Source organism: Marmota flaviventris, chromosome 14, assembly GCF_047511675.1.
Source record: "Marmota flaviventris isolate mMarFla1 chromosome 14, mMarFla1.hap1, whole genome shotgun sequence".
NCBI classification, from domain to species: Eukaryota; Metazoa; Chordata; class Mammalia; order Rodentia; family Sciuridae; genus Marmota; species Marmota flaviventris.
This window is the reverse complement of record NC_092511.1, coordinates 19,166,744-19,178,873: the sequence shown is the minus strand read 5'-3', so window position 1 is coordinate 19,178,873 and position 12,130 is coordinate 19,166,744. Positions and strand designations below refer to the sequence as shown.

Sequence of the window (12,130 nt, the reverse complement as noted above, 5' to 3'; positions counted from 1 at the left end):
CTACCTTTTGGGGTTGTTAAATGAGTGAATCCCTGGAAAATAGTCACACTGAGTCTGACACATATTAAATGTTCAGTAAATATTGCTGCTGTTACTAAAGACACACTCCACTGCTGATTCTATTACTAAGTCACAGATGGTAGAATAGAAGAAAAAAAATGACATACATCAAGTAGTTGACACTCATAGAGTTAAATAGAGAGGAATACACTGTCTGCGATTCGAGGGCTGGGGGAGGCCTACTCTAGCTGGAAACACTGTGGACACATCTACCAAATACAACAGCTAATAATGTCAGTGTTCCATTCATTGAGAACAGTCTCACCAAAGTGAAATATAACAGAAAAATGACACTCTGTACTCTCTACACTATTGTATATTCCACACATGGTGTGACTCATGATCAACAAATATTACTGAGTACCTACACCATGACTCATACCATGAATGCTGTGTATTTAATATATAACAGTTTTTTTTAAAAATCACATAAATGTCTACAGTCTAAGAGAATAGATAATCCAGAATGATCCGAGGTGTTTTCTTTACCTCCTTTCCTGAGGGGTGGTGGTGGGAGGATGCTTGGAGGTTGTACACCTTGGGATCTACTCAGACTGTTTTACTGGGCTTCTTCAGGTATTGAACTCGTACAGCACCATCTCACATGTGTGAGTGTGCATGCACGTCTGTGTTTTGTATTACACTTTCACTTTGCTTTCTTAATAACAAAAACAATATAGGTTCACTTTACAAAACTTGACTCAGTGTCGTTATAGGTTATTTATTTATTTTTCTATTTTCCCCTGTACTTTGTAAATTTTTTTTCTTACATTAAGCACCTTTCTCTCTGGGGGAAAAAAAAAAGTTGGAAAATCAGGCAAGTATAGGAAAAGTATAAGCAAACAGGAGAAATTGCTCACAGTTCCACTTAACATTTTGGCCTATTCCCTTGGTTTATGCTTCTTATATTACTCAGCTGAGACCATGCTGTGTGTATGTATGAATAGTTGTGTCTTATGTTATAGGGCTGCTGTGAAGACACATGGTGTACTTACAGCTCTAAAGAGTGTCTGAAAGGTAGATACCAATATTCAGTAATTGTTAGCTGTTCCCTAATTATCTTGCCCTTTTTTCTCATACATGCTGGGAAAGATCCACCGCTGAACTACACCCTCAGCCCTTGGCCTCCTTTTTTTTTTTTAACCTCCTTCAGGCTAAGCTCTTTTCCAAGAAATTAAGAACTCTTCACAGCATTATTTTTCAATAACAGCAAAATACCCTATGATTATGGACATACCATTGTTTTCTTTTCCTTTCCCCATGGTGAATATTTTGTCTGCTTCCAAATTATCATAAATACTACTTCTCTGATTATTTGTTAAAGTAAATCTATTTATATTTCTGATAAATTCCTTGGAATAAATTCCTAGAAGAATTCCTGATTCAAAAGTGTTTGAACACTATTTAAGGTCTTGATGGATGTATTGCCAAATTGGCTCGACGTTTTATTTTCACTCTTGACTACTAGTAAAGTAAATGAAGGACCTAAGTCAAAATCCTCTCCAGTGCTAAAGATTTCCTTTTTAAAAAATCATTATTTCTATAAGGGAAAATGTTTGGTAATATTTAATATGAATCTCTTTGAGTTATTTGTGTTACCTCTTTTTAAAGATATATATCCATTTTATATAGTTGTTTGATTAAAATACTAATTGTTTTCTTATAAATCTGTGTGAATTCCTTACTATATCATGATTATTTCTTTTCTGAATTTTTCTTATCTAAGTTTTCATTTTTTTAAATTTTGATCCCCAGAAATTAGCACAGTACTAACGACTTCATAGAAACACAGCAATTAAAAAATGAATCAAATATACACTTGCATATAATCTGTCCTGGAAGATTTTTAGCTACCTCTTTTTTTTTTAAACCCCAGTATTGGGGACTGAACTCAGGGCCTCACATGTACTCAGCAAGTGGTCTACCAACCCTTTGTTCTGGAAGATCTTTAAAGGCACAAGTTACTTATCATCTAGTCTTAGATTCGAATTTTAAAACCTTAAGAGACATTTTGTGGAAAATTTTATTTAGAATTATTGTATATTCCAGAACATCCACCAGAATGAATTTCAATAGTGTAGTCCTAAGAGAGTGCCTTCGTCTCTTTGATGTTGTTATATAACAGAATATCTGAGACTGTGTAATGCATCAAAAATAAAAGTGTGTTTGTTTTAGGGTTCTGGAGGCAGGGAAGTCAGAGCACAGTGCCAGCCGCTGGCAAAGGCCCTCGAGTGTCATCCCCTGGTGGAAGGTGCAAGCACCAGTGCAAGAGTGGGGCCCACCCTCTTGTCAACCCACTCCCACCATGCTAACCCACTCCTGCCGTGATGGCATTAATCACTGCTTGAGGGGACCTCCTCTTCAGACACCTTGATGGCAGTTAAATTTTAACATGAATTTTAGAGGAGACATAAACGTAGCAGAGAACTACATGAAAATGGTTTGTGCCAGTAAACTAAATTTTCACTTTATAGGAGAGAGGGGTCTTCCCAATAACCGGAAGCTTTGTATCTGTTATCTAAGTCACCTTCCCAAACCTATCCTGTCCCACCTAGAAACAATAAATAAACATGTGCCTCTCTAGTGTTCATAGTACTCAAAGAATTGGTAGCATTTAAGATACTCTAATATTTTCAAATTGACGTTTCACCTAGTTTTCATTCTCCTATTTCCATCTGCTTTCTAGACATCCAGTTACCTGTGTTTGTCAGTGGCACTAGAGAGTCTACAGTTTCACAGCTAAAATCCTGTTCACCCTTACCTTCCTGCTTATTCTGTGTCCACTACCTAGTTCAGATATTGATACCTCTACCTCCCCTGCAGCCAGGTAAAAATTCCATTATTCTTCACTCCCTAACCCTGTATTCTTATGCAGTCACCATGTCTTATGTCTGTCTGACTCCAGCAATATCTTTCCTTTTGTCTCTACCCCATTTCACTACCACTGACCACCCTCATAAGCCCTAGTCTGGACATTTGCCATAAGACCTTACCTGGTCTCATAGCTTCCGTTCCCTCCTCCTTCCAAATCCACCCTACTTAATGATTTTTAGTTGGAAGTGCTTTAGAAAGACTGCCCTTGCCTCTAAAGCTTCCGACCTGCTAAACTGAGGGTAGAGTTTGGGCATCTTGCTTTATAAAACGCTTCCCAGATGATTTTTGTGCATAACCCTAATAAAAACCAGTATCCCACAACTCCTATAATTGTATTTTTAAAAACTCAACTATAATCATATCATTCTTTAGATTAAAAACATTCAATTCTTCCCCCTCGCCCTCTAATATAAAGTCTAGCTGTCTTAGCTCATGAGAGAACAAGCCTGGCTATCACCACCTTTCCAGGTGCATTTTCACTTACCCCCTTCAGGCCCTTTGAGTCTTATCGAGTGAGTTAGACCCAGTGTGCCGTGCACTTTTGCATTTCTGTGCCTTTTTACATACCATTTCCATCTCGGGTCACTTAGCTTTTTTCTGCATCTGGAAAACTCCCCATTACTTCACCTCTGGGGACCTTCCCTGACTCCCCCTCATTTCTCCAGGCAGCATGTGCCCGGCTCATTGGACATGAAAACGTTTCAACTATGTCTTCATGAAGATTTCTTTTCTTTTAAGCCTGAAATCGTTTTTGGTGTATGTGTTCTAAGAATGCATTGGAGCTACTGGCTTTCCCTGTAAACTGTGGCTCTTCAGGATTCTGCCTGTGCTTGCTCCGCTGCACTCACTCTTGGGCATTGTAATTATTTGTTTGCAGATCTATCTCCATATCTGTATAGTTAGGTCACTGAGATAAAGGTCTTTCTTATCTTGCACAGGCTTTCAGGAAGTGTGTTTCTTATGCTTTAACTAAGAAGCAAGCACTTTACCAACTGAGCTATATCCCCAGCCCCTCTCCAAGCCTTTTAAAAGCCACCTCTTGTGACTAGTGAGTTACTTACCACCTTCTACCTATTCACCCATCTGCTTTTATGCCCCATTTTTTTAAAAACAAAACATATCTTTTTAACAAAGAAGGAGCCTCCCAAACTATGGTAGCCTTTTTGTAGTGTGGAATTCATAGATGGAACTTGTTACTGTCTAAAAGTAACACTAAAGGAGGACATGGACCAGCTAGTGATGTGTTCGGAGTATTCAGCTGGGTTTTAGTATTAAAGATCAAAAAACCCATCTGATTTTGCTAATTCTACTGTCTTATAAGTTTCCATAACTTATATTATTAATGGCTATTTCATTATATATTCTTTTTTTTCTTTTTGGTATCAGGGATTGAACACAGGGCACTTTACCACCGAGCCACATCCCCAGCCCTATTTTACATTTTATTTAGAGACAGGGTCTTTCCGAGTTGCCTGGCTAAGTTACTGAGGCTGGCTTTGAATTCACAATCCTTCTGCCTCAGCCTCCTGAGCTGCTTGGGATTACAGGCATGCATGTGCCCAGCTCATTGGACATGAAGATGTTTTCAACTATGTCTTCATGAAGATTTTTTTTTCTTTTAAGCCTGAAATCCTTTTCGGTGTATTGCATCTTCTAAGAATGCATTGGAGCTGTTGGTTTTTCCTGTAAACTGTGGCTCTGGAGAAGATACTATACTAAAGACCTTGATGTTTGCAAAGGCCACTTCCATTTTGGTTTGCAAACACAAACTTATCTCTAGCAAAACATATTAGAAGTCAAGAAAGGTTATGCCACGTGAAGGAAGTTCTGCTGAGTTTACAGAATACAATGTAATCATTACTGCCTAGTATTGAATATTAGAGAAGAGGCTTCTCTGTGTGTTAAAATGATAGTTGAACATTATATTTGCTGAGATGGAGGTGATTATAAAGTCTTGTGACATCAGATGAAACAGAATGCTACAAATCATAAAATTTTATCATGTGGATCCATGTTAAAGGAATTTAAAAAAATTCTATTGTCATATTTCTCTGAGGATATCAGAAAGGAAATTGAATACAGTAGTGTCCATAATATTGAAATGATCTGGATAACTGTGTTAGTTCTGAAAGCAACATGAGAGTGTTCTTATCTTATTTTGGAAATGGATTGCTAATAATAATGTACTAAAGAAGCAAAGCCATTCTATTTCAAGACCAGAAAATTTCTAGTGCCCTTAAGCGTGAAAAGCTGTTCTGCTGAATTTGTTACTTCATAGGAATTTTCTCCTTGATTCAGCTGGACAATTGATTTAAAAGAACCAGAGGCAAAATTAGAAATTTAGAACTAAAAGTAAGCTAATCTCTGTTTTCTCTTCCATCATTAGTCAACCTAAAACAATTGATGTGTTGATTATAACTCACAACATAAATAGGCTTGAAAGTTTGGGTATCTGTCTGAATGACGGGTAGTCAAATAGTTGGGAATTGAACTCTAGCCAGGAAGGCATATTTCTGTTCTGAATGTCTTACTTAGGAACTTGTCACCCAAGGGAAGCAATGTAGAACAATAAGCATGGTACTGTGGCTTAAAAATCAAGAGACCTCAATCTGTTCTCTGCAAATTGCTTTCCATTTTGGATCCTCTCTGTTAAATGGGATGTCATTTTTTTAAAAGTCTCCCTACCCAGAAATGTAATTTTTTTTAGAAAATAGGAGTGCATGGTAGATGGAGAGAGAGAAACTCCTCTTTATACCTTGAGTTCCTTGGCTCTCCCTGAAGTATTTCCCTGAGTCTTTATTTGAATGTAGTAGAAAACATGCAAAACAATAGGTGACATCCTTTATTTTATTTTATTTAAAATATTTATTTACTATGTATCTTTAGTTTTAGGTGAATACATCAGTTTGCTTTTATGTGGTGCTGAGGATTGAATCCAGTGCCTCCATGCATGCTAGGCGAGCGCACTACCACTGAGCCACCACCCCAGCCCCAGCTGACATCCTTTAACACTCACTAGCCATTGCTAAGTATAGCCTCCAAGCGCAGTATACTAATCAGCACGTCTCTCAAAAGTAAGGAGAAATCAGCACCTACATAAGAGGACTTTTTGGCTTTACTTTCCTGTTTTGAGGGACTAGTCTTTCTGTGAAGTACTTCGTTCAGTTTAGGAGTGAAACTGACAGATTTCCCAAGAAGAAAGTAGTTGTCATGTTCCAGATGCAAGACAGAAACCTTTTGTAGCTGTGCCCCTAGAGAGGGAGAAGCATTGGAGTGGCCTGAAGTTTTCGATGACAGACTCTTTTTGATAAGTCTGGATTCATTCACTCTGCACTTTCACAAGAGGAAGGAATGGGATTTGAGTATAGAAATCCAACCCCGGAAGACAAATTATAAAAATGCTTGCTTTTACCTTTAAATTTGAGTAGGTTACAAAAGACAGCGTTCCAATTGAAGGATAGGTATAAAATTTGGATTATTAAGATTCTAGTACAGGATTAATAAAACTTTGCTTCAGAGTCTTATTTTTAAATTTTGTGTTTAACCACTTAATTGTTTACGTAATAGAGTTTGCAAACTAAGTGTGAGGGAGAACAGTGAGCTGTAAACAAATCTCAAGAAAAGTCCATGCCTCGATGTCGAGAACTTTGTGATACACTTGCCAAACACTTGGCAGTCCTCTACATAACATGTAGAGAAATTAATCAAAATTAAGTAGCAGACTTCACATCCTTGTGCACTAAAACCACAAGCAAAACCCACTGAGGTTCCACTGGTTGTGGTGGTGGTATAATTTGTTGTTCCCCTGGTACTTTGTAGCCCTACAGCCCTATGGCCTTGCAAGAGAGAACCCCTTCTTGATGGATTTATGTAGGCTGGAGGTCTCTCTTTCCATGGTGCCACTGTGCCTGTCAGCAGGGATAATTGGTTCCTTTGCCCTTGTCATTCTTGTTTCTCTAGTTGTGTTGGTAACTATTAACATAAACCTAAATGTGTTTTCTTTCAGCCCTCCTCGCCCTCTGACCAATATGAATGACACCATGGTTAGCCACATGTCCTCTGGAGTGCCCACCCCTACCAAGAGGTATGTGTGTCTTGTGCCTAAGAGTTGGGAACAGTCCCCTGCCACTGATTTGCAACGGCCCCCTTGGAAACAAGGCATTCCACAGGGCAGAGAGGACAGCTTTCTATCTCCCCCTTTGAGTGTCTTTTAGTATTATTTCTGCTTTCATCTTCCTCTTTTTCCCCTAATGACTCACACATACAACAATTGAAGTTCGCTCTGAGTAGTGCCTCAGGTGGAAACTTCATTGTGACAAGCAGCAAACACTGTGTCAGAGCAAATTAGGCACATTTGTATCTTTTATTAACACTAAACAGTATTTTAATAATCACAAGTTTCAAAATTTTGCATTTGATATAAGTGTCAAAGATCATCCCTGCTTCTGATAGACTATGTAAATTGAACTACAACCTTATAAAATGTTTTCATAAGTCATTCTGTATATGATTCATAAACATTTAAGTTGAAAAGCCTAAATCCTTCTCTCTCAGTTATACAATTCTCTAAAGAATTCACTTTAGAGTCCTTCAAGGAACAAGAACTCTGTACTCTTTTCTCCCTTTTAAAATTTCCTCTTCTCTGAAATTCTCTTAGAACCTAAAAGAACTGTATAAAACAGCATGCTTTCTACTTAATTTAAGCTTTTCCATGACCAGAGCAATGCAGAAACTCCCTCAAGGGCACACCATTAAAGAATTCTCTCTAATAGTTATCACTCAATAAGAAAAAGCCACAAAGACATCCCAGCCCACCTAGCATGTCTTTACTGGAAGAAAACAAACAATTTGTACCATATGCGCTATTTGCTTTGGATTAATTCAGCTGCAGAAATGTCACTAATTAATAATATTTTGACTTAATTTATAATACTTAAAGCCAATGGCGTTTGTTCCTATTGGCTAAAACTTCTAGAGCAACATTTCTCAAACCCACCTGATCAGAAGACTTTCCCCAGGGCACTTGTTTAAAATATGCATTTCTGGGACTACATCAGACCCCATAGATCAGAACCTCAAAGGACAGCATCCTGAGCAGTTTCATTTTTAACAAACATTCCAGGTGTTTCTCTCCATCAAGCAGGTTAGGGAAATGACCTTAGAAGGCAGCAAGAGACCAATGTGTAGACTACCCTGGAAGAGAGGATTTAGGGACTGAATAAATCAGAGGAACTTTGATATAGCTGTATCTTTGTAGAGACTCAGGACCCTGACCAGGTAAGAGTCCCTGCGTACAGCCCCACTGGGACATTCCTAGCAGGGCAGCAACCAGTCTCCCCCTCCGCAGAGCCACGTGGTGCTGTACACTGGGTTCCAGACTTTGGAGCCAGACTGCCTTGAGTTTGGATCCTAGCTCTCTCCTGATGTGAACATGTTTTTTAGCTTCAATTTTTCTAAATCTGTGACATGGGGGGTACTCTTTATCTATAAGAGTTTATCCTCTGTATTCCTTGGCTCTCCCTGAAATATTTATTTCTACTTATGGATTCTTGTAAAGATTTAATATATTGTCTTTATTGGAAATAAACTGAAAGGAAAGAACCAGCAAGTAGAAGATGAGAATGACATATGGATGATGCCCCCTCAAGGAGGAACAGGAAACGTGTGGAAGAATACAGAGCAGTCAGACCGCCCCCACTACCTGCCTACCACCTCATTTTTATTTCTGTCAAGGGTTAAAAAATGCTTTCCATTCTGTTTGTTCAGAGTGTGGAGATGTTTTGTTTTGACATATATTATCCTAGAAGGGTAACAGGTAAATATCAGAACATCAATTCCGGGTAGTCACCAGTTGCTAGAAATTTTAGGTTAGGGCAGATGTTATCATTTGAACTTTTTTTCTTCAATGTGTACTTCACATGAAAAAGCCATTTTTAAAGGCAAGAAGATGCCATAGTGTGAATGCAGTTCCTGAACTGTGTATGTGACTGAGCAAAGAGAGGATTATACTGTGATGGTATTAATGGCCTTCTGACTGGGAGTTGTGGTAGGGTTATCAGTTTATCTAAAAAATAAGTAGAATGATAAAAACTGCAATCTGCTAGCTTTTTAGATAGAGAGGAGCAGAGATATTAGAGAAACTGAGAAATGAGGCAAATGAGACTGTTTTAGTCAAAAACTAACCATCCGTGAACTCAGCCACTGATCTTCTTACCTGTAAAGTGGGGGAAATAGAATTTGGTTGAAAAGCAGGAATTAATGAGGGTTTCAGGAAAAAATGGCTTGTTTGAATTTTTGAGAATCTCTCCAAGTCAATATAGGAATTGTTGTTTCTCTTTTTTGTTGTTGTTTGGTTTTAGTTTTGGTTTTGGTTTTTAAGACAGAAAAGTGGCGTAGTTGAAAATTAACACATCATCTATGGAATGGCAGGGTCCTCAGTGTTGGCAGATTCCCAAGGCCCATCTGGGCTTGGGCAGACTGCCAGTTTTTAGCTGTTTTGGGGTTTGGATTAGATTTCACCTCCACTCAAGCATTTAAGGTAAACTTTCCACCAATTCAAACTCCAATTAGTACAAACAGAACACTTGAATATTTCCAAGCCCATACTTAAAAATCCAAGTTTGAAAAACTGAAGTTGATAGAAGTATAGAAACAGAGAGTTTCCTCCTCATTGCACTGAGTAGAGTTTGGGGTCCTGAGCGAGAGCAGGTCCCATTCATAGGGACTCCAGTAGAGCAGGGTGGAAGAAACAGATCTGGGAGAAATCACTCCATGGTGTTGCCATGTTCACTGCAGAGGCTGTGGGGTGGTGGGAGTGAAGGCAGGCTGTGGAGATTCTGGCCCAGGGGGCTGAGGAAGAGGGAGAGATAATGTTCTGGGTTCCTTCCTGAAGGCTTGGGTTGAGGTTCCTTTGGTCATGCACAGGAAGGAGGAAGATTTGGGCAGGAAGACAACCAGGTTATGTGGAGCTAGAGATGCTGTGGAAGACCAGAGCACAAGTTCTTATCATTCAAATTCTTCCAGCTTCCTCACAGTCTCACCTCTCCTAATCTGGCAGAACCATTGAATTCCAGTTAAATAGAATTAAAAACTCATTTCCTCTGTCACATTAGTCATATTTCAAGTGTTCAGTAGCCACATGGGGCCAGTGGCAACTGTACTGGTTTTAGCACAAAACATGGAAACATGGGTAGCATGGAGATGCTGTTTCAAAGTTCTACAGAAAAGAAGAGCCACTGGAAAGTTTTAATAAGAATAATAACATCACCAGATGGCATTTCAGAAAAGTCCCTCTGGTTGCAAAGAATTGAGTGAATTGGTGGTGACATGGGAGCATCCAGACTTAGATCTGACAAATGACCAATAGAACGTCCCTCCCTACACAAACACTCACAGATTTTCTCCTACCCCCTCCAGCACACTGTCTTCCTCTCATATCCACATTCCCTGTCTCTGTTTCTCTAATACATCCCTGAACACATATTTGCTTTTTGCAGTTTCTCATATGCTACAGAGGCTTTTAATTAATTTCCTCTTAAGGAGCTGGCTCAGTGCCACTTCCAGGTGGTAGTGGTGTGCCATGGCCTGATGCATATGAAGAACATCTCTGTCACAGAGCTGAAATCCCTGTGGTGATCCCACTTAGTTAAACTTACTATGTTTAACCAGAGACATTTTTCACTTCTTTTAGTATCAAACCATTAAAATATTGTAGCTTGCTCTAGCTAGTGAAGCAAACACGCAATGCAAATCAGTCCAGTGGTGCAGTTCCTTCTTTCTCATGGATCCCATGTTCTCTGTCCCCACATTTCTTTGCAACCCGAGGGACTTTTCTGAAATGCAAGTTTGGTGATATCCTTAATTGAATCTTCTTGGAGGCTCTTCTTTTCTGTAGCACTTTGTCATGGCATCTCCATGCTACCCATGTTTCTCCATATTTTGTGCATTACTAGTACAGCAGACACTAGCCATGTGTGGCTGTTGAGCACTTGAAATGTGACCAGTATGATGGAGGAAATGTATTTAATTTTATTTATTTATTTATAATTTTTTAGTTGTTGATGGACCTTTATTTTTAATTTATTTGTATGCAGTGCTGAGAATCGAACCCTGTGTCTCACACATGCTAGGCAAGTGCTCTGCCACTGAGCCATAACTCCAGCCCCTTAATTTTGTTTAATTGGAATTAAGTGGAATTTAAGCAGCATGTGGCTGGTGGCAATGCAGAAAAACGGAATGTGGAGGGAGAAAGAATCAGATATTTTTTCTTTTATTATGATTTTTATTTAATAAAGGTTTTTGATGCATTTAGTATTGGAAAAGAGGTAATCTGACAAATTCAGCTAACATCATCACTTCAGCATTCCATGGGTAAAAGTGAACAGTGTTGAACAAGTCTCAGCTCCAACAACCACTCCCTCCTCTCTGTAATCTGGTGGAGCCAGAGAATTGTGCGCATAGTTGAGCTTATTTCTTTTACGGTTCTCACTGGACACAGCATTTTTTTCTCTTGAGCTTGTAATACAGCAAGGGCCCAGAGGCAGTGAGCTGTTAGTAGGATGTCTTTCCCCCACTCCTTTGTCCTCTCTCTAGATTGCGGTCCTTTGAGGACAGATAATCTAGAAAAGGAACAACCTTGCATCTTGTAAATCCATCTCTCCACACTAATGCCTTGATATTGTGTTCATTTTAGTGACAGAGAAGGAAAGTAACTGATTTGCTCCCAGAATTATTTATGGTGTGCTGCATGATGACATGTAGAGAAGAATGGCATTTTTGCCTTATAGATCTGAGAGTCTCAGACATTGGAAGCCAGTTACTATGCTTACTGCACATTAATAATTGTGCTTATGCATATTACTGTATTGATTTAACAGGACGTAGCTTGGCACAGTGATCCAAAGCTGTCATCTTCTACAAGAACTCCTACCCTGCGCATCCCTACCCTATACTCACTTCTAGAAGGGCTCTTTTGTTGACGTCAGTGAGTCATGGATATTGAGATTTTAATTAGAATTTTTCTGGATGTCTTTCCATTCCTTTGGTGAACCCCACCACAAGTTTCTCCCAGTGTAACAACAGTACTGACATTTCTCAAAATACCAGGGCTTTTCCAGAGCCAGAGAATTATCTTGTGATTTACTGTTGGATTCAGTGGGCTTTCCACTTTGATCATGGAGGACTCTGCGTTCATCAT

The 12,130-nt window shown here is 39.0% G+C and overlaps 1 protein-coding gene across 8 annotated transcripts in view; it reads left to right on the top strand.

The window, feature by feature from the left end:
• The window catches only part of Dtnb (dystrobrevin beta), a 229,598-nt gene that overhangs the window by 150,202 nt on the left and 67,266 nt on the right, over positions 1 to 12,130 (top strand). For all 8 annotated transcript variants that reach the window (XM_071601406.1, XM_071601405.1, XM_071601403.1 and 5 more), the window contains one exon: positions 6,941 to 7,018. In XM_071601406.1, the coding sequence (XP_071457507.1) occupies positions 6,941 to 7,018 (78 nt within the window). The remainder of the gene's footprint in view (positions 1 to 6,940; positions 7,019 to 12,130) is intronic.